This window comes from Ranitomeya imitator, chromosome 4 (genome assembly GCF_032444005.1).
Source record: "Ranitomeya imitator isolate aRanImi1 chromosome 4, aRanImi1.pri, whole genome shotgun sequence".
Lineage (NCBI taxonomy): Eukaryota > Metazoa > Chordata > Amphibia > Anura > Dendrobatidae > Ranitomeya > Ranitomeya imitator.
In genome coordinates this window covers 510,515,625-510,539,075 of record NC_091285.1, presented here as the reverse complement: position 1 = coordinate 510,539,075, position 23,451 = coordinate 510,515,625, and the positions used below count along the sequence as shown (strand labels likewise).

The following is a 23,451-nucleotide window of genomic DNA, read 5'->3' as shown; positions in this document are numbered from 1 at the left end:
ACAAGATAAAATAGATCCTAAGATTTGTTGGCCAATTTCTCCTGAGTACACCGATACCTCATATGGGGGGTAAACCACTGTTTGGGCGCACGGCAGGGCTCGGAAGGGAAGGACTGCCATTTGACTTTTTGAATGGAAAATTAGCTCCAATCGTTAGCGGACACCATATCGCGTTTGGAGAGCCCCTGATGTACCTAAACATTGGAGCTCCTCCACAAGTGACCCCATTTTGGAAACTAGACCTCCCAAGGAACTAATCTAGATGTGTGGTGTGCACTTTGAACCCCCAAGTGCTTCACAGAAGTTTATATGTGGGGGGAAACCACTGTCGGGGCTCGGAAGGGAAGTAGTGACGTTTTGAAATGCAGACTGATGGAATGGTCTGCGGGCATCATGCTGCGTTTGCAGAGCCCTTGATGTGCATAAACAGTAGAAAGCCCCCGCACAAGTGACCCCATATTGGAAACTAGACTCCCCAAGGAACTTATCTTCACAAGGGTAACAGGAGAAATTGGACCGCAAAAGTTGTTGTCCAGTTTGTCCTGAGTATGCTGGTACCCCATATGTGGGGGGTAAACCACTGTTTGGGCACACGTCGGGGCTCGGAAGGGAGGGAGCACCATTTGACTTTTTCAATGCAAGATTGGATGGAATCAATGGTGGCGCCATGTCGTGTTTGGAGACCCCCTGATGTGCCTAAACAGTGGAAACCCCTCAATTCTAACTCCAACACTAACCCCAACACACCCCTAACCCTAATCCCAACTCTAACCATGACCATAATCACAACCCTAATCCTAATCCCAACCCTAACCCCAACACACCCCTAACCCTAATCCCAACCCTAACCCCAACACACCCCTAACCCTAAACCCAACCCTAACCACAAGCCTAACCCTAACCCCAACACACCCCCAATCTTAACCCTAATTCCAACCCTAACTCCAACCTTAACTCTAATTCCAACCCTAACCCAAAGGCTATGTGCCCACGATGCAGATTTTTCTGCAGTTTTTGAAAAATCCGCAGGTAAAACGCACTGCAGTGTTTCCAGTGTTTTTTGTGCGGATTTCAACTGTGAATTCCTATACAGGAACAGGTGTAAAACGCTGCTGCGGAATCCGCACAAATAATTGACATGCTGCGGAAAATACCGAGTGGTATTTTCCGCACCATGGGCACAGCAGATTTGGTTTTCCATAGGTTTACGTGGTACTGTAAACGTGATGGAAAACTGCTACGAATCCACGCCATGTGCACATAGCCTAATTCCAACCCTAATTCAAACCCTAATTGCAACCCTAACCCTAATTTTAACCCTAACCCTAGTGGAAAAGTAAAAATAAATATATTTTCCTTATTTTATTTGTTTATTCTATGGGGGTGATAAAGGGGGGGTTTATTTACTATTTTTTATCACAGTGATCAAAATGAATGAACAAATCTGTCGGCAGATTCGGCGGGCACACTGCGCATGTGCCCGCCATTTTGTAAGATGGCGGCGCCCATCCTAGAAGCTGGGTGGACACCGGGAGGGACCCCGGAGGTACGGGGGGTGAGATCGGACAGCGGGGGGCGCCGGACAGGATGGAGGGGAGATGATTATGGTGGGGGACATAACGGAGGGGAGAAAAGACTGATGGCGGTGGCAGATCGCCGCTGGCAGTCGGTGGGGGGTCAGATCGGGGTGTCCAACCGTGGCCGATGATATTGCAGCATCGCCATGGCTGGATTGTAATATTTCACCAAGTTTCATTGGTGAAATATTACAAATTGCTCTGATTGGCTGTTGAAAGTGAAACAGCCAATCAGAGATCGTAGCAATGGGGGGAGGGGGCAAAGCCACCCCCCTGGGCTGAAGTACCACTCCCCCTGTCCCTGCAGGTCGGGTGAAATTTGAGTTAACCCTTTCACCCGATCTGCAGGAATGCGATCCCTCCATGATGCCACATAGGCGTCACAGGTTGGATTGGCACCAACTTTCATGAAGCCTACGTGGCGTCACAGGACGGGAAGGGGTTAAGTCACATGCTGTCCATTTCCCTGTGATCCTCCTTGAGATGGTTCTACTCCTTCATTGGAATCCAGCTGTGTTTAATTAAACTGATAGGACTTGATTTGGAAAGGCACACACCTGTTTACATAAGACCTCACAGCTCACAGTGCATGTCATACCAAATGAGAATCATGAGGTCAAAGGAACTGGCCAAGGAGCTCAGAGACAGAATTGTGGCAAGGCACAGATCTGGCCAACTTTACAACAGAATTTCTGCAGTACTCAAGGTTCCTAAGAGCACAGTGGTCTCCATAATCCTTAAATGGAAGGAGTTTGTGACCACCAGAAGTCTTCCTAGACCTAGCCGCCCAGCCAAACTGAGCAATCGTGGGAGAAGAGCCTTGGTTAGAGAGGTGTGTACTGAGCTCCAGAGATGCAGTAGGGAGATGGGAGAAAGTTCCACAAAGTCAACTATCGCTGCAGCCCTCCACCAGTCAGGCCTTTATGGCAGAGTGGCCCGACGGAAGCCTCTCCTCAGTGAAAGACATCTGAAATTCCAGAGTTTCCTAAAAAACACATGAAGGACTCCCAGACTATGAGAAATAAGATTCTCTGGTCTGATGAAATGAAGATAGACCTTTTTGGTGATAATTCTAAGGGGTATGTGTGGAGAAAACCAGGCACTGCTCATTACGTGCCCAATACAATCCCAACAGTGAAACATGGTGGTGGCAGTATCATGCTATGGGGGTGTTTTTCAGCAGCAGGGACAGGATGACTGTTTGTCATTGAAGCAAACATAAATGCAGCCAAGTACAAAGATATCCTGGATGAAAACCTCTTCCAGAGTGCTCTGGACCTCAGACTTGGCCGAAGGTTCACCTTCCAACAAGACAATGATTCTAAGCACACAGCTTAAATAACAAAGGATTGGCTTCAGAACAACTCTGTGAGCATTCTTGACTGGCCCAGCCAGAGGCCTGACCTAAACCCAATTGAGCAAGAAGACTCATGGCTGTACTAACTCAAAAGGGTGCTTCTGCTCAATACTGAGCAAAGGATCTGAATACTTATAACCATGTGATATTTCAGTTTTTCTTTTTTAATAAATTTGCAAACATTTTTACATTTCGTTTTTTTTCAGTCAAGATGGGGTGCAGAGTGTACATTAATGAGAAAAAATGAACTTTTTTTGAATTTACCAAATGGCTGCAATGAAACAAAGAGTGAAATATTTAAAGGGGTCTGAATACTTTCCGTACCCACTGTATATAATATATTAACCACTTCATGTTTATAAAAACAGCAAGCGGTTAAAAGAAGTGACCTGTTAATCCTTCTGGTGTTTTCCAATTGGAAGGCGTTCTGCACTTTACAATGCAAGTCAATGGGAAGGCTTAGAAGACGAACTGACAACTTTTACAGCGTTTTACCATCGCTTTTGCTTAAAAATGAAAGCGGTTTGCTCATTATTAAACGGAGTGAAAAAAATACATGTAAAATGATAGTAAAAAAAAGACTTGACAAAAACAATGGGAAAACACTTTTAACAAAAAAAAAATTAAGGTTGCCAAAACCATTGGAAAAATGTCCAGGAAGTACCGTATATACTCGAGTACAAGCCGAGATTTTCAGCCCATTTTTTAGGCTGAAAGTCCCCCTCTCGGCTTATACTCGAGTCATTGTCGTTGGTGGGGTGGAAGGGGGGGGATGGGGGTCGGCGGGGGAGCGGCGGCTGTCACATACTCACCTGCTCCTGGCGCGGTCCCTGCATCTCTGATGGTCTCCGGGCGCCGGCAGCTCTTCTTGTCTTCAGCGGTCACGTAGTACCACTCATTAAAGTAAAATATTATATATTTTCTTACAAAATTTTACCACTAGGGGGAGCATTTTCCATTTTAGACCTCAAGCACATATAGTGAGAAGTACCAGCTTTACTGATAGCTGGAAAATTGATTGGGGAAGTAACTGCTGACATCACCATTTCCCTCCCCTTTTGGGTGGTCTAGTATCCCTGGGGCAGAATGAAGAGTAGCATCACAGGGCAGCGCCATTTTGTGGGTGACTGCCCTGTGACCTGCTATCACCAGCAGTTACTGTCTCTCTCCCAGTCTTCACATGTCTCTCTCACCCAGACTACATGTATCTCACCCCCCTCCACAAGTTCACTGCAGACCCACAGCTCCTATTCTTATCTGAGGGATGAGCCACAGCTCTTGCTGACAGCTCCTGGGATAATGCTGATGCACATTGTCCCTCCTTGATGTCTTTGCAGTCTCTGATACTCTGCCCTAGCTTTTCTCCCGCATTTTACATGTCATTTTAATGACAGGAGACAAATCGAAAGCCGACGGCTCCATGAAAATGGCAGCCGAACACTCCCACTACTGTGAACTGTGGAGCCCACAGAGGCGTGCCCCGTTCACAGCAGTGACTGCTCCATTACAATAGATAGGGTTGGCGGCGGTTATCTCCTATAAACATGGGGTGCCATATTATGACACTGATGCTGCTGCAGTGAAAGCAAAATGTCAGCCTCCAGTGCCTTCTTTAAGGCTACTTTCACACTTCCGTCTTCTGGGCTCCATCGCAATCCGTCATTATGGGCAAAAAACGCATCCTGCAAATGCGTTTTTTGCCCATAGACTTGTATTAGTGACAGATCACGACGGATGGGCACACGTCACATCCGTCATGCGAAAAAAATTTCAATGTAACTCCGCACCCTCCTCCCCACTTATCACAATGTGCAGCGGATGCATTGTAAAACTGCATCCGCTGCCCACGTTGTGCTACATTTAGCACAACGCCCGTCGGTACGTCGGGCTGACGGTTTGCGACGGCCCCGTACCGACGGAAGTGTGAAAGTAGCCTAAACTCCTATGACACACAAAATGAGTTTCAAATGCAATCAAATCTTGGTTATAACAGCATGTTATGCTACTTTACATTGATTTATTCATGATCTACAAATGCGGTACCTTCACTTTAACAACCGCCAATACGCCTTTTAAACGGCAGCAATTAAGGGTACTTATTCCTCAGGGCCGCTTTTTAACGTCGCTGAGAAATAACGGTATGGCGCCCCGCAGAGTCAGAAAATCATCATCGAGGCAGTGCTGAACTGTGGTGACCTCAGGACCATGGGAAAATGCCAGTGTTGATGTCACTGCTGGTGAATGATGCTGCACTCTCAGCAGCTCATTCACCAGTGGTTTTCAGCTGGGATGGTCGCATCTTGGCACCGCCCACGTTGAAAACTATTTATGGGGCCTTCATTAACCTTTATGGAGCATTACATGGTGCATATTTTTGTATGGAGCATCTTATGGGGCCCATCATGATCTTTATGGAGCATCTTATGGGGCCCATCATGAACTTTATGGAACATTATATGGGGTGTATTTTGTATGGTAGAAGGTTTACACAGTAAAATATTGATAATCGCAGATGATACAAAACTATGTAAAGCAGTTAATACAAGAGAAGATAGTATTCTGCTACAGATGGATCTGGATAAGTTGGAAACTTGGGCTGAAAGGTGGCAGATGAGGTTTAACAATGATAAATGTAAGGTTATACACATGGGAAGAAGGAATCAATATCACCATTACACACTGAACGGGAAACCACTGGGTAAATCTGACAGGGAGAAGGACTTGGGGATCCTAGTTAATGATAAACTTACCTGGAGCAGCCAGTGCCTGGCAGCAGCTGCCAAGGCAAACAGGATCATGGGGTGCATTAAAAGAGGTCTGGATACACATGATGAGAGCATTATACTGCCTCTGTACAAATCCCTAGTTAGACCACACATGGAGTACTGTGTCCAGTTTTGGGCACCGGTGCTCAGGAAGGATATAATGGAACTAGAGAGAGTACAAAGGAGGGCAACAAAATTAATAAAGGGGATGGGAGAACTACAATACCCAGATAGATTAGCGAAATTAGGATTATTTAGTCTAGAAAAAAGACGACTGAGGGGCGATCTAATAATCATGTATAAGTATATAAGGGGACAATACAAATATCTCGCTGAGGATCTGTTTATACCAAGGAAGGTGACGGGCACAAGGGGGCATTCTTTGCGTCTGGAGGAGAGAAGGTTTTTCCACCAACATAGAAGAGGATTCTTTACTGTTAGGGCAGTGAGAATCTGGAATTGCTTGCCTGAGGAGGTGGTGATGGCGAACTCAGTCGAGGGGGCCTGGATGTCTTCCTGGAGCAGAACAATATTGTATCATACAATTATTAGGTTCTGTAGAAGGACGTAGATCTGGGGATTTATTATGATGGAATATAGGCTGAACTGGATGGACAAATGTCTTTTTTCGGCCTTACTAACTATGTTACTATGTTATGGGGCTCCTGATTCAATATGGATATTCAACTGATGTCTCAATTAATTTTATTTTTATTGGTATCTATTTTTATTTTTGAAATTTATCAGTAGCTGCTGCATGCATTTCCCACCCTAGGCTTATACTCGAGTCAATAAGTTTTCCCAGTTTTTTTGTGGCAAAATTAGGTGCCCAGCCTTATACTCGAGTATATACAGTACATCAATTTAAGGTTTGAACACTGCAGTCTTCTCTGGGCCAAGGCTAATTTATAAAGGAATGAAGAAAAATGGCAAACTGCTCTGTGATTAGATGAATCAAAATTTTATATTTTTTATGGAAACCACGGATGCCGTATCCTGAGGACACAAGATGAGGCGACCATCCAGCTTGTTATATTTATATCTCTCTGCTGTATCTGTGCATCATGAAGTGGCCCACTGAGACTCTTTAGCCGGGGCCCAGGAAAGCCTGGAGCCGGCCCTGTGTGTTTATGAGTGTGCATACGTAAATCAAATGGTAACACTGGACACACAAACACAAAAAAAAAGATTGTAGTTGCACAATACAGTTTTAATGAAGGGGCTTGCTGGAGTACAAGCCCCTAACTGATTTAGAGGCACACACCATTTAAACAGGAGTATGTCAGCACAGAATGACTGTTTAAACCAAATACTGTGGCTGGGTGCACCCTTAAGGTACCGTCACACTCAGCAACTTTGCAACGAGAACGACAACAATCCGTAACGTTGCAGCGTCCTGGATAGCGATCTCGTTGTGTTTGACACGCAGCAGCGATCTGGATCCCGCTGTGCCATCGCTGGTCGGAGCTAGAAGTCCAGAACTTTATTTCGTCGCCAGGTCGGCGTGTATCGTCATGTTTGACATCAAAAGCAACGATGCCAGCAACGTTTTACATGGAGCTAACAACCAGCGAGAACGATAAGTGAGTCGCCGTTACATCACTGGATCGCTCCTGCATCGTTCTGGAGTTGCTGTGTTTGACGTCTCTACAGCGACCTAAACAGTGACGCTCCAGCGATCTAGTTTAGGTCGGCTCGTTGTCTATATCGCTGCAGCGTCGCTGAGTGTGACGGTACCTTTAGTCAAACAATAGCAACTTCCAACCTACTTGTTTTAATCCATCTCAGCCCTTCTCTGGCTCCAAGGCCAAAGCGGTCAATAAAAGAAGAGAAATGTGGAGATGGAGGGAAAACAAGTAGGTGGTAAGGTGTGCTTAATTGTGTGGCCACATGAGGTTGCACCAAGCACCTGTACTTTGTTTGAAAAGTCATTCTGTTCCAATAGACTCCCTTTAACACTAGGACTACTGGTATAGTCATTTTGACTACTTACTTGCATTAGTTCTAGTCAGGGTTCACGAGTCCAGTAGTCCTAGTGTTAATGAATTGGGTGAAGCGCACCCCCGCCAGGAATGTCAGGGACTTTTCATAAATTTAACAGGGGAGCATAGCCATGTCACATTCACACTACAACCATATTGGTGTAGCTGGTTGAGAGTGGCTTGTAAACACCAAATATCACAATATTTTTGTTAAACTTATGATTTGCAGTGAGGTAATTACTAAATTTTGGTGTAAACACCTTAATAGAATATGCCCTAGATTTTGACAGTAGACCATTAAGAAGTCCTTTTCAATATGAATGGTTCGCTGGATCTTGTGCAATAACTTCCTTAACTATTAAAAACAAAATCAGTGGACACCGTAACTGGCCGGACACCATAGGTGCACGTGATACGATACAAAACTCACAACTTACAAGATTGTAGAATCCCTTATATAGAAGATCTTTAATAAGTTTCTTAGACATGACAACCAGTCTATGGACAATTGAACAGCTCATCCCAGTAAACATTTTTTATATATAAACAGCTTGATTACTGATATCTAAGCAAAATAGTGGCACATCTCTGGAGTTCCTGAGGGGTAGAACATTTTATTTATATATTTGGTCTATTTATGATCATGAGAAAAAAAAAATCATAAGTTACATAATACATGGTGTACATACAAGTGTCTGCTGTACTAAAGTATACCCATTATGTTTATGCTTGTCAAAGTTTATAAAGGAAGAGCCAATTCTGAAGAATTCAACCTACCTCTAATCCAGTAGGCCGCTTTGTAACATTTGTTTTTTTATTTATTAATCTTGAACTGATTTTAATTACATGAGGTTTCCTTGTGTCTAAAGCTGAAGTCAGAATCCTCCTGGTTTGCCATCACCAAGAAACAATGCCTTGTGACAGCTCAAATGTCGATAATACAATTATAGCCAATCTGTACGGTCACATGTCTGACAGCAAAAGTTAAAAGGGTTCTCCAGATTCCAAAAACACCTGTCGCACGGCAGCATTTGTGTGCAGTTGTATATATATATTTATAAAAAAATTTCTTCTCACCCTCCCCAGGGCCTGTGTTGGAGTTTCCACTGCTGCTCCCCATGTCAAATATCGTCTGCAGCCAACAACGTGATGTCAGTGCTGCAGACCATAAGACACCAGGAGAAGCGGTGGAAGCTCTCTGCTGGACACCAGAAGGGGCCTAAAGTCCAGTTTGTTAAAAAAAAAATAATAATAATAAACAAAATAGCAGCCAGAGAAACAGGAAAACCTCCTTAACTAAACTAATGGCAGTTTTAAGGAGAAATCAGCAGGATTTTGACAACTCCTATGAACTGAGAATATAAAAATCAGTACAAAACTAGTAAATAAAGAATATACAAAGTCACTCCAAAACTTAAAATAACTCAATCCAGCAAATTTGGGTTCTACATTTTGTGAAATTAATTTTAGTATCTTTATTTTTATCAAACATGTAACTGCAACGAGACATTACCAGAAGAAAAAATAAAATCCTCATATATAGGGATTGTTTTGGACTTCGTACTTTGTTACATTATTTTCATGAACAAACAGTAGTAATGGAAGATAAAAAAAAAAAAAAAAAAAAAAGGGAAACTATTGCATATTTAATTTAACAAAATGGTAACATAATTAAATTGTATAATTACAAGTCTGTAAAAACAGCAGTAATATTTCAATAATCAGCATTTCCATTCCATTTTCTTGGATGAAGTCTGAAAAGTTCTGTGATTTATAAAATAAAAAGGTTGTAATTTGTGCATAGAAAAAGATGCGCCAACAATGATAACAAATTTACTTTGTGAATAAAAAAAAAATATGTAATTGATGCCGTACATATCCAGAAGCCCAGCAGAACTAGAAATCATTCCTGCCCTGTTTAAAGGGAACCTGTCACCCCGTTTTTTCAGATTGAGATATAAATACTGTTAAATAGGGCCTGCGCTGTGCGTTACTATAGTGTATGTAGTGTACCCCGATTCCCCACCTATGCTGAGAAATACATTACCAAAGTCGCCGTTTTCGCCTGTCAATCAGGCTGGTCAGGTCGGGTGGGCGTGGTGACATCGCTCTTTTCTTCCCCAGCTTTCCGTTGGTGGCGTAGTGGTGTGCGCATGTCCAGAGTTCCGAATCCCCTGCGCGCACGTGAAGCAAAAGCGCGCGTTCTGCGCTATTGCCCCTGTCATCGGTGGGGGCGGCCATCTTCCTGGGGCCATGCGTGCGCAGATCGAGTGCTCTGCTGCACGGGGCTTCAGGAAAATGGCCGCGGGATGCCGCGCGTGCGCATTAGAGATTGCGGCGGCCATTTTCCCAAAGCCGAGTTTGCATCTCGGCTTTGGGAAAATGGCCGCCGCGATCTCTAATGCGCACGCGCGGCATCCCGCGGCCATTTTCCTGAAGCCCCGTGCAGCAGAGCACTCGATCTGCGCACGCGCGGTCCCAGGAAGATGGCCGCCCCCACCGATGACAGGGGCAATAGCGCAGAACGCGCGCTTTTGCTTCACGTGCGCGCAGGGGATTCGGAACTCTGGACATGCGCACACCACTACGCCACCAACGGAAAGCTGGGGAAGAAAAGAGCGATGTCACCACGCCCACCCGACCTGACCAGCCTGATTGACAGGCGAAAACGGCGACTTTGGTAATGTATTTCTCAGCATAGGTGGGGAATCGGGGTACACTACATACACTATAGTAACGCACAGCGCAGGCCCTATTTAACAGTATTTATATCTCAATCTGAAAAAACGGGGTGACAGGTTCCCTTTAAGGTGAACATGAAGACTAGAGATAAAAGGATTGCAAAACCCAAAACGAGTAGTTTCCTTAAATAAGGAAAGCAAATCGACCTTTCAATAATTCATGAGACGCCTGCATAATCAAATGCAAATTCCAAACGCGAAGATCTCAGAATATTACTCCAGATGTATTAACCTGTATGTGGGCTCTCGAGGTTTCACAAATTTGGGTCTTGTTGAGCGTGGTGGGTTTAACGAGTCATTTATCAGTTTATAGAAAAGGATGCTTCTATAACTAATGATAAATGCCTGTTCAGGAGAGATTGCACAACCTGGTATCTGCAGAAATGGTATAGAAAAAAAAAGCATGCATCGTATGTACAAAAGATTCTTCTTAAAAAATATTAGCTTCATATACATGTAAATCTACCTGGATGTTTCAGAAGTTGAACATATAAAATTTTGCTTAGTAGAAAAAGAACTATAGGTTCAAATAATAGGAGACACAAATTAAAAGCTGTACAAAGATTTCCACTAGGAAATGGTAACCTCAAAGGCCACGTTGATCTGTTTTCAGAAAGCACTGCAGATATGCAGAGCATCTATTTTTGGAGATGGTGCATACTGTTAAGAGGATCAGCATCGTGATCTTTTCTTTATGCAAAACATGGTCATACCTTTCACACTGTGATCTCTGCATCTTTCAAAAATCAGAATCAACTTATAAGCTAATTGTAAAATAAAAAACAAAACTGTATTTACAGTATTTTTTTTAAATACTTTTCACAAGGATTGACCTTCATACAACCAGCCATTTTAGAAGTGTTCTAGCTGGAGATCTGTTCCGACGTCCTGCACGTCCCATTTGTGGCACACAGCAGTACACAGATTAGGTCAGAGCCATCTTGCTGAATAAAAAATATCAAAAAAATTATATGTCCCACTAGAAGTTTAAACCACTTCCTTATTGGTCTGCAGTCTGGTCATGGCTTCTAGCTTCTGTCTGTAGGCCTCGGCCTCTTGTTCTTTCTTAAGCAGCTGCTGGCGGTATTTCTGGGCTTCTCTGTTGGCCTCATCAAGTTGCTTCTGAAGGGATTCTCTTTCCTGTGAATAAGGGATAATAAAAACATTTTAATTTTTACAATCATGCCATGGCAGAACATCTCTGACCTGAAACTGACTTTCTTAATTATGTGTAATAATCGACTTTGTCATATTAATCTAGGCCTTTTTTGCTTATTGAAATGGATTGCAAGCTGCAAACAGCTCCTAGAAATTGTGATTCTATGTGCAGATAAAACTGCTGCAAACATATGGCATTTCTCATGACAAGCGGTCCACTTTAGCACACACTATTGGATGACATAATGGGAGTATGAATACAAGTGCTACACAATGGAATAATGTGCATAGTGGACATATCTGCAGGTCTCCTTCACCTGGGCTTAAAGCGGAGACAGGTATAGGGAATATTAAACTTTTTATAGACTTATGTATTAGCAGATATATGCAGAATGAAAAGCTGCTTAAAATGAAAGAAAAATGAATATATCAAATAATACTCAGTTGACTACATGAAAGCCAATGAGAAAGAATAAAAAACCCGTCCCACACATGGAAGGGATAAGGTATCATTCACCCCCCCAAAAAAAGTCACAAAGGCAGCATTAACAATGTTTTATTGGTCAGAAAACATGAAATCAATCATACACACAGCACCACAAAATCTGAGGATGAAGGGCTCAGAGATCCTCTCAGAAACATACAGAATCTGCTTTAAAATGTATATAGGTACCTGAGAAAACTCTTGAGTATTCACAATATAGATTTCTGACCCAGAAGTTTCTGGAATCTGACAGGCCGAAAAAAAAATTTAAAAAAGGAGAAAAAAAAACAGGTTTACAATATCTAAAGTAACAAGCAAGTACTGCATGCTGCCAATGTGAAACTACTGGGGAAAAAAGGCGTCAGAAACACAAATGTCACTGCAAGCACTGGTGAAACTTTAAATATAAAGACGGCGTTTAGAGGCAGCAACTATCAGACCCAAACACACACCTTCGGACAAAGATTTCTTTCCTGTAGCCCCTTTATCTTCTACAACTCAGACAATCAAAAGGATTGGATTTTATGCACGTTACTACCTGCATCTCCTGGAAATACCCGCTCCAGCCATAATGAAATCCAGCCAAGATTGCCAGGACGCCACAAAAATAAGGAACAACTACTAGCTGTTTTACATTTTGTTTGTTGCTTTCCTAATTTATTGGTCATCTTTACAAATAAGCCAAAAGATGGAATATCCATTAACCACAAAGATGGTCTGCCAGATGTTTCAACCGATATACACACTTCAGGTATAGAGATCATGAAATTATATATGGCTGCAGTCCTAGAAAATACCCATAAGTTCAGCTGTAGGCCCTGGTCACACAATGTTATTGTTTATGTCTGGGGTGTACAAGGATAGAACGACAAAACATGTGTATGCCGCGCTGTGTATGATATTTCTTGGTAAATTGATGGCAAATTAGCCTATAGGTGGCAGATGCCCATAGGCTAGAATGTCATCAGTAACATAGTAACATAGTTTTTAAGGTTGAAGGAAGACGTAGGCTACTTTCACACTTGCGTCGGTACGGGGCACGTTGTGAAAATTGTGCACGACATGGGCAGCGGATGCAGTTTTTCAACGCATCCACTTCCCACCATTCTGAAGTCCGGGGAGGAGGGGGCGGAGTTTTGGCAGCGTATGTGCGGTAGAAGATGATGGACGCGATGGACAAAAAAACGTTACATTGAACTTTTTTCGTGACGACGGTCCGCCAAAACACAACGGATCCAGTGCACCACACACGCGACGTGTGGCCATCCTTCGCGATCCGTCAGCAATACAAGTCTATGGGCAAAAAACGCATCCTGCAAGCACATTTGCAGGATCCGTTTTTTGTCCAAAACGACAGATTGCGACAGATGCCACATGACGCAAGTGTGAAAGTAGCCTAAATCCATCTAGTTCAACCCATAGCCTAACCTAACATGCCCTAACATGTTGATCCAGAGGAAGGCAAAAAAAAAACATGTGGCAAAGAGTAAGCTCCACATTGGGGAAAAAAATTATTTCCTGACTCCACATACGGCAATCAGACTAGTTCCCTGGATCAACGCCCTATCAAGGAATCTAGTATATATAACCTGTAACATTATACTTTTCAAGAAAGGCATCCAGTCCCCTCTTAAATTTTAGTAATGAATCAGTGTACCGGATAAGTCATGAAAAGCTATTGAAAAACTCATCTTGTAAGCATAAGCCAAGATCATGGGTACTATGCTGGTGATGGATACTAGGTGTGTTCATCACAGCCCTGTCTCATAAATATGCCTGGAGCATATAGTGTCATAAATCTTAAAGGCGAAAAAATGTGAATGTAATCTGAAACAGAAGATTTTGTGCCACTGTACGGCTGCTTTCACACATCAGTTATTTGCCGTTCCGGCACAATCCGTCGAATGTTGAAAAAAACGTATCCGTCTAAGATTGCGAAAAACTGATTCATTTTTTTCGACGGATCCGACTAGCTGATCCAGCCAATTAGATCCTCCAAAAATTGGAGCATGCTCAGTTTCAAAAAACGGAATCCGGTGACGGATTCCGTCATTTGACGGATCCGACGCCATAGGGTTCCATTGTAGCAAACGCCGGATCTGTCGCTGTCCGGTTTTTCGCCGGAGACAAAAAACGTAACTTTGTATGAATGACGGATGTAACGTGTGGCCATTTGGCGCAATCCGTCGCTAATACAAGTCTATGGGGAAAAAACGGATCCGGCGGTATCATTCGTCGGATGTTTTTTTTAAATTCATCGGATTGAGCCTAAAGGCAAAAAACTGATGTGTGAAAGCAGCCTAAGAAAGCAACATCCCTTATACAACACCATGAATAATCAAGTTTCATTTTTTTTTCATATTAACAGTTTATACAAAAAACAGGATTGGCCTCGCCAAGAAGAGCCTCAATGTAAGACTTGATTGGAACAGAGGGAAGACTGCAACCTGGAGGGGACGAGGGCTGACTACCTGCGCCACTTCGTGGCACCAACAGCAGCGCTGGCGAGGACACATAGTATTGACACGGGGAGGTATAAAGAGCGGTAGCAATTTCTTCAAGCGCCTGAAGGAAACCCCCAATTACGCCAGCGCCATTTGGTACACTGCTACAGCTTTTCCATCTACTAATTGCAGGTATCCCGTGTTCCTGAGCTTAGCAGCCTAATAGCAAGTGAGTGATGATTAACTTGCTATATGACCAATCATCACTAAATATGGCCAGATCTATTAATGGGATTTATTGACAATAGACCTAGCAATTGGCTAATAGCCCAAAATGTTTTTTTTGTTAATATGGAGACTAGAATGAGTTGCTGCCAAACATCTTTTTCACACGAGAACCAAGTACTGGCCATGCTGAAATCCAACATAAGGAAGTTCACTGTACATAACCCTCAAAAAAAGAGGTCCAAGGAGCTGAAAAGAATGGCTAACTGTGTAAGGAGAGATTGTACACGCTGCAGCAGGCAATTACTGATGTTTCTGATGTGTGCTGCTCCTCTTCACAAGCCCATAACCCCTGACATGACCCTGTGCATGTAGGTAGTTCTGCACTGTCACCACTGAACTTCATCTACAGTATTACTCATCTTTACTGACTCCGTCACTGCTTGCATTATACAGGTCCTTCTCAAAAAATTAGCATATAGTGTTAAATTTCATTATTTACAATAATGTAATGATTACAATTAAACTTTCATATATTATAGATTCATTATCCACCAACTGAAATTTGTCAGGTCTTTTATTGTTTTAATACTGATGATTTTGGCATACAACTCCTGATAACCCAAAAAACCTGTCTCAATAAATTAGCATATCAAGAAAAGGTTCTCTAAACGACCTATTACCCTAATCTTCTGAATCAACTAATTAACTCTAAACACATGCAAAAACAGGATTTTTGGTTGCTTACCGTAAAATCTGTTTCTTGAAGCCTCCATTGGGGGACACAGGAACCATGGGTGTATGCTGCTGCCACTAGGAGGCTGACACTATGCAAATAAAAAAGTTAGCTCCTCCTCTGCAGTGTACACCCCACCGACTGGCATTATACTCTTCAGTTAGTGAGAAAGCAGTAGGAGAAAAGAACAAGGTTGAAAAACCATAACCACAAACTTGAGAACTGTAAACGTGAGAACAGTCATAAAACAGATAACAGAAACATTGGGAGGGAGCTGTGTCCCCCAATGGAGGCTTCAAGAAACAGATTTTACGGTAAGCAACCAAAAATCCTGTTTTCTTTATCGCCTCTCATTGGGGGACACAGGAACCATGGGACGTCCCAAAGCAGTCCCACGGGTGGGAAAGACAGACTTCCATCAGGTCAGAGGACTCACCACTGCCGCCTGCAAGATCCTTCTGCCTAGGCCGGCGTCCGCCGAAGCGTAGGTATGGACCTTGTAAAATTTGGCGAACGTGTGGATGGAAGACCAAGTTGCCACTTTGCAAAGCTGTAAGGCGGAAGCCCTGTGGTGCACCGCCCAGGAGGCGCCGACTGCTCGGGTAGAGTGAGCCTTAATCCCAGGAGGGGGCACTCCGTTCTTGACCCGGTAAGCCTCCAAAATTGCCAATCTGATCCAGCGAGCAATAGTCGCTTTAGAAGCCGGTTGGCCTCTGCGCGTGCCATCAGGAATGACGAAAAAGGAATCCGTCTTCCGGAAAGTGGACGTTCTGTCCAGATAGATCCTCACTGCCCTGACGAGGTCCAGCTTGTTCAATGATCGCTCCAGAGGATGAGTCGGAACTGGACAAAAGGAAGGTAGAACGATGTCCTCGTTGAGGTGGAAGGTGGAAACCACCTTAGGAAGAAAGGAAGGTGGGAGCCGGAAGACCACCTTGTCCTGGTGAATGACCAAAAACGGAGGGCGGCAAGACAGGGCCGCCAACTCGGAAACGCGGCGAATAGACGTGATGGCCACAAGAAAGGTCACCTTCCAAGATAGAACTGATAGAGGAATCTCCCTAAGAGGTTCAAAGGGGGAAACCCTCAGAACGTCCAGTACCAGGTTTAAGTCCCATGCCTCCACAGGGGCCCTGTACGGCGGGACAGCATGGGCTACCCCTTGAAAGAAGGTCTTAACTTGTGGCCGAGAGGCCAAGGTCTTCTGAAAGAGGATGGAAAGCGCAGAGACCTGACCCTTCAGGGAGCTAAGCGCCAGGCCTGAATCCAGTCCTGCCTGAAGGAAGGCCAAAAGAGAAGGCAGGGAAAAAACCATAGGCGGAACGCGGTTGGACTCGCACCAACGGAAGTAAGCCTTCCAGGTGCGGTAGTAGATCCTGGAAGACGAAGGCTTCCGAGCCTGAATCATGGTGTGAATCACCCGGTCCGAGAGGCCGGACGCTCTCAGAACCGCGGTCTCAACAGCCACGCCGTTAAACTGAGCGACCGAGAATTCGGGTGGCAGATCGGACCCTGGGACAGCAGATTGGGCCTGTCTGGAAGGCGCCAGGGAGCGTCCGCGAGAAGGTTGACGAGCTCCGCGAACCAAGCTCTCCTGGGCCAATCCGGGGCGATCAGGATGACCGGCACCCCTTCCGCTTTGATTTTCTTCAACAGCTTGGGAAGTAATGGAAGGGGTGGGAACAGGTAGGGCAGCTCGAACTGTGACCAAGGAATGGCCAGAGCATCGACGTCCACTCCGAGAGGATCGCGGGACCTGGAGACGAACTGCGGAACCTTCCTGTTGATTCGAGACGCCGTGAGATCCACATCCGGAGTCCCCCATCGAAGGCAAATCTGATGGAAGACCTCCGGATGCAAGGACCATTCCCCTGCCGCGAGGCCCTCGCGGCTGAGGAAGTCGGCGGCCCAGTTGTCCACGCCGGGGATATGCACCGCGGATATCACCGGAACCGTTGCCTCTGCCCAAAGGAGGATCTTGGATACCTCGGCAAGGGCCAAGGAGCTCCGGGTCCCCCCCTGATGGTTGACATACGCCACAGCCGTGGCGTTGTCCTTCTGGATCCGGACTGGAAGGCCCCTGAGGATCCTTTCCCAGTGGCGGAGGGACAGAAAGATGGCCCGAATCTCGAGGACATTGATTGGCAGAGTTGACTCCTGCAACGACCAACGGCCCTGAACCGTCAGGTGGCGAAAAACCGCACCCCAGCCGATCAGGCTGGCGTCCGTTGTCACCACCTGCCAGTGAACTGGAAGGAAGGACCTGCCCTGGGAGATGAGAGGTGACGTCAGCCACCAGTTGAGGGACCGCTTGACCCGAGAAGAGAGCCTGATCGGCCGATCCAGGGAGAAGACAGACCTGTCCCACTGAGACAGAATGGCTTGCTGAAGGGGTCGCGAATGAAATTGGGCGAAGGGAATCGCTTCCAAGGTAGCCACCATCCTCCCCAAAACCTTCATGGCCGATCGGAGGGAGGGAGGCCGAGGACCCTGGAGCAAGCGTATGTCCCGACAAAGAGTGGATCTCTTGTCCTTGGGAAGGAAGACTCTGCTCTGACGAGTGTCGAAAAGCATGCCCAGAAAGATGATGCGCTGAGAAGGAATAAGGCAGGACTTCTTCCGGTTGACCAGCCACCCGAAACGGGCTAAGGTGTCGAGAACAATGGACAGGCTTTCGTGGGCCTGAGCAAAGGACGGAGCCTTGATGAGAATGTCGTCGAGGTATGGAAATAGGACCAGGCCTCTGACTCTCAATATTGCCATCAGCGCCGCCATGATCTTCGTGAACACCCTTGGAGCGGTTGCGAGACCGAACGGCAGGGCGACGAATTGAAAGTGTTCCTGTTGTACTGCGAAGCGCAGGAAACGGTGATGTCCGGGAAATACCGGGACATGGAGGTAGGCGTCCTGGATATCTATTGAGCATAGAAATTCCTGGGCCTCCATGGAAGCAATTACTGAACGAAGGGATTCCATCCTGAAGTGTCTCAGGCGAACTCTCCTGTTCAGCAATTTGAGGTCCAGAATGGGGCGAACCTTGCCGTCTTTTTTCGGTACCACAAAAAGGTTCGAGTAGAAACCCGTGAACCGTTCCTTTTCTGGGACGGGAACGATTACCCCGGATTTGAGCAGAGAAGCGATGGCTGCGAAGAAGCCCGGAACTAGAGCGGGATCTCTTGGAGGACGGGATTGGAAGAAACGATCCCTGGGTCGGGAGGCGAACTCTATCTTGTATCCCGAGGATACAACTTCCCTGACCCATGCGTCCTCTACTGCGGAAATCCAGACGTCCCTGAAGAAGAGAAGACGGCCGCCCAACCTGGGAGGTGGGCTGGGGTCTTGCCGAGAGTCATGCCGAGGTGGATCTTCCAGTCCTGGGCCTGGAGGATCTACCCTGGGAATAGCGAGGACGCCAGGACGGAGTGGGCCTAAAGGACACCGCCTTCTTCTCCTGACGTGCCTGTGGCCCCTGTTGCTGCTGGGAAAAGGAGTTTGACGCAGCGAAGCGAAGAAAGGGCCGAAAAGAGCGAAACTGCCGTCTAGGAGGAGGGCGACGAGGCTTAGCCTGGGGGAGAAGAGAACTTGTACCCCCGGTGGCGTCCTTAATGATTTGATCCAGCTGGGAACCAAAGAGACGAGAGCCCTGGAAGGGCAGACTAGTGAGGGACTTTTTAGAAGATAAATCCGCCTGCCAGGCCTTGAGCCAAACGGTGCGGCGGATGGCAACGGCATTGCTGGAAGCCTGAACCGCACAAGACGCGACATCCAGGGAGGCAGAGACCAGGTATTCACCGGCGTGGGAAATCTGGTTGGCAAGCTCCACTAGTTGCATGGGAGGCGCCCCGTCCAGGATACCTCGACGGAGTTCTTTGGCCCATTTGGAGATGGATTTAGAAACCCAAGTGGAAGCAAAAGCTGGGCATATGGCCGCTGCAGCCGCTTCAAAAGCTGACTTCGCAAAGGATTCTATAGCCCTATCGTTAGAGTCCTTCAGAGATGCTCCGCCGGACAGAGGAAGCACCGTGTTGGTGGACAGCCTGGACACAGGTGGATCCACCGAGGGAGAGACCGTCCAATTGGCGGTAACTTCTGGAGAAAAGGGATATAGCACACCCAGGCGTTTTCCCCTCTGAAAATGCCTAGTGGGGTTCTCTCTCTCTCTGGACATGATTTCCTCGAATTCAGGATGAGGAGCAAAAAACTTGGAAGGTGGTTTGGCCCGTCTAAACGAAACCGCCTGATCTGCGGGTTCCGTAGAGCAGGGGTCCCCAACTCCAGTCCTCAAGGCCCACCAACATGTCATGTTTTCAGGATTTCCTTAGTCTTGCCCAGGTAATAATTGCATCACCTGTGCAATGCAAAGGAAATCCTGAAAACATGACCTGTTGGTGGGCCTTGAGGACTGGAGTTGGGGACCCCTGCCGTAGAGGGATCATTTATGCCACAAGATTGGTTTACTGCCACAATGAGATTCTGGACCATCTCCCTCATGGTGGCGATTTGGTTAGAATCCAGCTCCGAAATATCCTCCGAGGGCGCATCAGAGGGTGCCTCGCCTGACTCAGGGGAGGAGGGTCGAGGAGATGCCGACCGCAGGGGAGGGCCGAGTGGCGAGATGGAGCGCGAAGAGGACTCAGACCGACGTTCCTGTCTGGACCTTTTGTGGCTTATCAAGGAGGGCTCGGGCGGCGGTTCCTGCGACCCACTGGCCACGGCAGGGGTCTGCAGGGGTAACCGATCCAGCGCGGACACCAGGGTTTGAGATACCCGTGTTAAATCCGCCACCGATTGTGACAGAGAGGCGGCCCAGCCTGGGATGGGGGGGTCAGTCTCTGGCGGAACAGCCGGGGGATCCTGGGCGGTGGGAACAATCGGGTTGCTGCAGGACTGACACAGCGGGGAGGACTGACCTGAGGGAAGTTTGCTGTTACAGGACGAACATGCAAAGTAGGTGACTAGGGCAGAAGATGAAGAAGTCAGAGGACGAGAGCGGCCCCCTTTAGAGTTAGACATTTTGAAGAGGTCCCTGAAGAAAATGCCAGCAGGTTAGGGGACAGTGGGGCAGAGGAGGGTGTCAGTCTGCAGTGCAGAGCTACTCACGGCAGACGAAAAGCCCGGATACCAGGAGCTGCAGGAAGATGCTGTGGATCCCCGGCGCAGATGGCGTGCTGCGTCCCCGGACCGAGCGCTCTGCGAAGTTTCCCGGCGCAGGAGCGTGGCAGAATGAAGGAGACTCGTGCCCTAAGCGTCCAGCAGCGGCGTGGAGGAAGGGGCGGAGCCAGACGAGATGGCGCCGGTGGGAGGAGAATGCGGAGTTTGTCGGGCGGGAGAAAGCCCGCCCGATGATACCGGAAGTGGGCGAGCGCGTCACCGGAAGTAGGCCCCGGGGAAAGCCGGGGCCTAAATTAGAAGCCGCTGACCGCCGAAAAGGTGGTAATCGGCGGTGCGGCGCAAAAAACAGTGCGGGCGCCGCCCGGCTGATAGGCGCGGCAGCCGCCGCAGGAAAGGGGGGAGCGCCGATGCCGGCGCCAGAAGTAGGCCCGGGAAGAGCCGGGGCCTGTATTAGAAGCCGGCGGCCGCTGGATAGGACCGCGGCCGCGCGTCACCTCCCAAGGTACGGCCGCCGGGGAAAACGGTGCGGCTGCCTGAAGGGGGCCGCGCCGCAAAGATTAAAAGGATGCGGCCGCAGGTAAGGCAGTGCGACTGCCTGTGAAAACGCGGCCGCGGTGGAAAACTGCGCAGTCGGTATCAAGGCCCCCAAAGATAGGGAAGGAATGGGGCCTAAGTGTCACCCAGATCGGTGGGTCTCGGAAAAAGGTGCGGCCGCAGGTGGAGAAGTGCGGCCGTAGAAATAGCAGTGCGGCTGCCAGTAAGGCACCGCGCTGCTCAAAAGGAAAACTGCGCAGGAAACGTAGGGGATCCACAGGGCCCCCTAACTGATAGGGGCACAAATACTCACCTAACTTCCCACGCCGTCGGTACTAACCTTAAGAAGTGGAAGGTATTAGACGTCCGTGTAGGTGGTGACGGACGTCCTCGTCTCCTCCGACCGACAGGCTCTGGTGGGCGAGTGGGTGGGGGACGGAGCCAGGACCGGACTTCTGAGCACGCTTCTGTGCCAGGATCTTGGTCCTGCTGTGGGATCTATGAGGATACGGGGTGGCAGTACACGCCGTACTCATAGTCCATAATGTGGGAGTACAGGTGTGACTGTTCACCCTGTATCCCTCCGGAAACCTGAAAAGGAACGACGCACATTGAGGTAGATAAGGGTCTAATGAAAGACCCGTGTCCACCTCCTACTGACACTAAGCTAAACTGAAGAGTATAATGCCAGTCGGTGGGGTGTACACTGCAGAGGAGGAGCTAACTTTTTTATTTGCATAGTGTCAGCCTCCTAGTGGCAGCAGCATACACCCATGGTTCCTGTGTCCCCCAATGAGAGGCGATAAAGAAAGATACCTGAGGCTTTTATAAACTCCCTGCCTGGTTCATTACTCAAAACCCCCATCATGGGTAAGACTAGCGACCTGACAGATGTCAAGAAGGCCATCATTGACACCCTCAAGCAAGAGGGTAAGACCCAGAAAGAAATTTCTCAACAAATAGGCTGTTCCCAGAGTGCTGTATCAAGGCACCTCAATGGTAAGTCTGTTGGAAGGAAACAATGTGGCAGGAAACGCTGTACAACGAGAAGAGGAGACCGGACCCTGAGGAAGATTGTGGAGAAGGACCGATTCCAGACCTTGGGGAACCAGAGGAAGCAGTGGACTGAGTCTGGTGTGGAAACATCCAGAGCCACCGTGCACAGGCGTGTGCAGGAAATAGGCTACAGGTGCCGCATTCCCCAGGTAAAGCCACTTTTGAGCTACAGAGAAGCAGCACTGGACTGTTGCTAAGTGGTCCCAAGTACTTTTTTCTGATGAAAGCAAATTTTGCATGTCATTCGGAAATCAAGGTGCCAGAGTCTGGAGGAAGACTGGGGAGAAGGAAATGCCAAAATGCCTGAAGTCCAGTGTCAAGTACCCACAGTCAGTGATGGTGTGGGGTGCCATGTCAGCTGCTGGTGTTGGTCCACTGTGTTTCATCAAGGGCAGGGTCAATGCAGCTAGCTATCAGGAGATTTTGGAGCACTTCATGCTTCCATCGGCTGAAATGCTTTATGGAGATGAAGATTTCATTTTTCAGCACGACCTGGCACCTGCTCACAGTGCCAAAACCACTGGTAAATGGTTTACTGACCATGGTATTACTGTGCTCAATTGGCCTGCCAACTCTCCTGACCTGAACCCCATAGAGAATCTGTGGGATATTGTGAAGAGAAAGTTGAGAGACGCAAGACCCAACACTCTGGATGAGCTTAAGGCCGCTATTGAAGCATCCTGGGCCTCCATAACATCTCAGCAGTGTCACAGGCTGATTGCCTCCATGCCACGCCGCATTGAAGCAGTCATTTCTGCCAAAGGATTCCCGACCAAGTATTGAGTGCATAACTGAACATTATTATTTGATGGTTTTTTTGTTTGTTATTAAAAAACACTTTTATTTAATTGGATGGGTGAAATATGCTAATTTATTGAGACAGGTTTTTTGGGTTATCAGGAGTTGTATGCCAAAATCATCAGTATTAAAACAATAAAAGACCTGACAAATTTCAGTTGGTGGATAATGAATCTATAATATATGAAAGTTTAATTGTAATCATTACATTATGGTAAATAATGAAATTTAACACTATATGCTAATTTTTTGAGAAGGACCTGTAGTCCACCACTGCAAGTACAATACTACAGGCCCCAGAGCGGACATCAGCATTCCTTACTGCTTCAATGAGAAGAACTTGCTCAGATGGACCGTACCGGACATTTTACAAATCAGCTAGCCTGTGGCTGTAGTGGTCACGCTCCATACGGCAGAATAACGCAGATTTGAGAGACAGGTCAGTAAAGTATTTCCGCGTAGGGAAATTGCTAGTGTCCCTG

General features: G+C 46.9%; 1 protein-coding gene across 3 annotated transcripts in view; it reads right to left on the bottom strand.

Annotated features, from left to right (window-relative positions):
- Positions 1 to 8,279: 8,279 nt before the first annotated feature.
- Positions 8,280 to 23,451, bottom strand: part of GABPB1 (GA binding protein transcription factor subunit beta 1) — a 72,495-nt gene continuing 57,323 nt past the window's right edge. Inside the window, exons 9-11 of one of the 3 annotated variants that reach the window (XM_069766073.1) lie at positions 12,254 to 12,310; positions 10,498 to 11,562; positions 8,280 to 9,610 (exon numbers count right to left, since the gene is read on the bottom strand). In XM_069766073.1, coding sequence (XP_069622174.1) covers positions 11,410 to 11,562; positions 12,254 to 12,310 — 210 coding nt within the window. In that variant the 3' untranslated portion in view covers positions 8,280 to 9,610; positions 10,498 to 11,409. Of the gene's footprint in view, positions 9,611 to 10,497; positions 11,563 to 12,253; positions 12,311 to 23,451 lie in introns of those variants that run through there. The other 2 variants (XM_069766074.1, XM_069766075.1) reach the window with 2 other exon arrangements.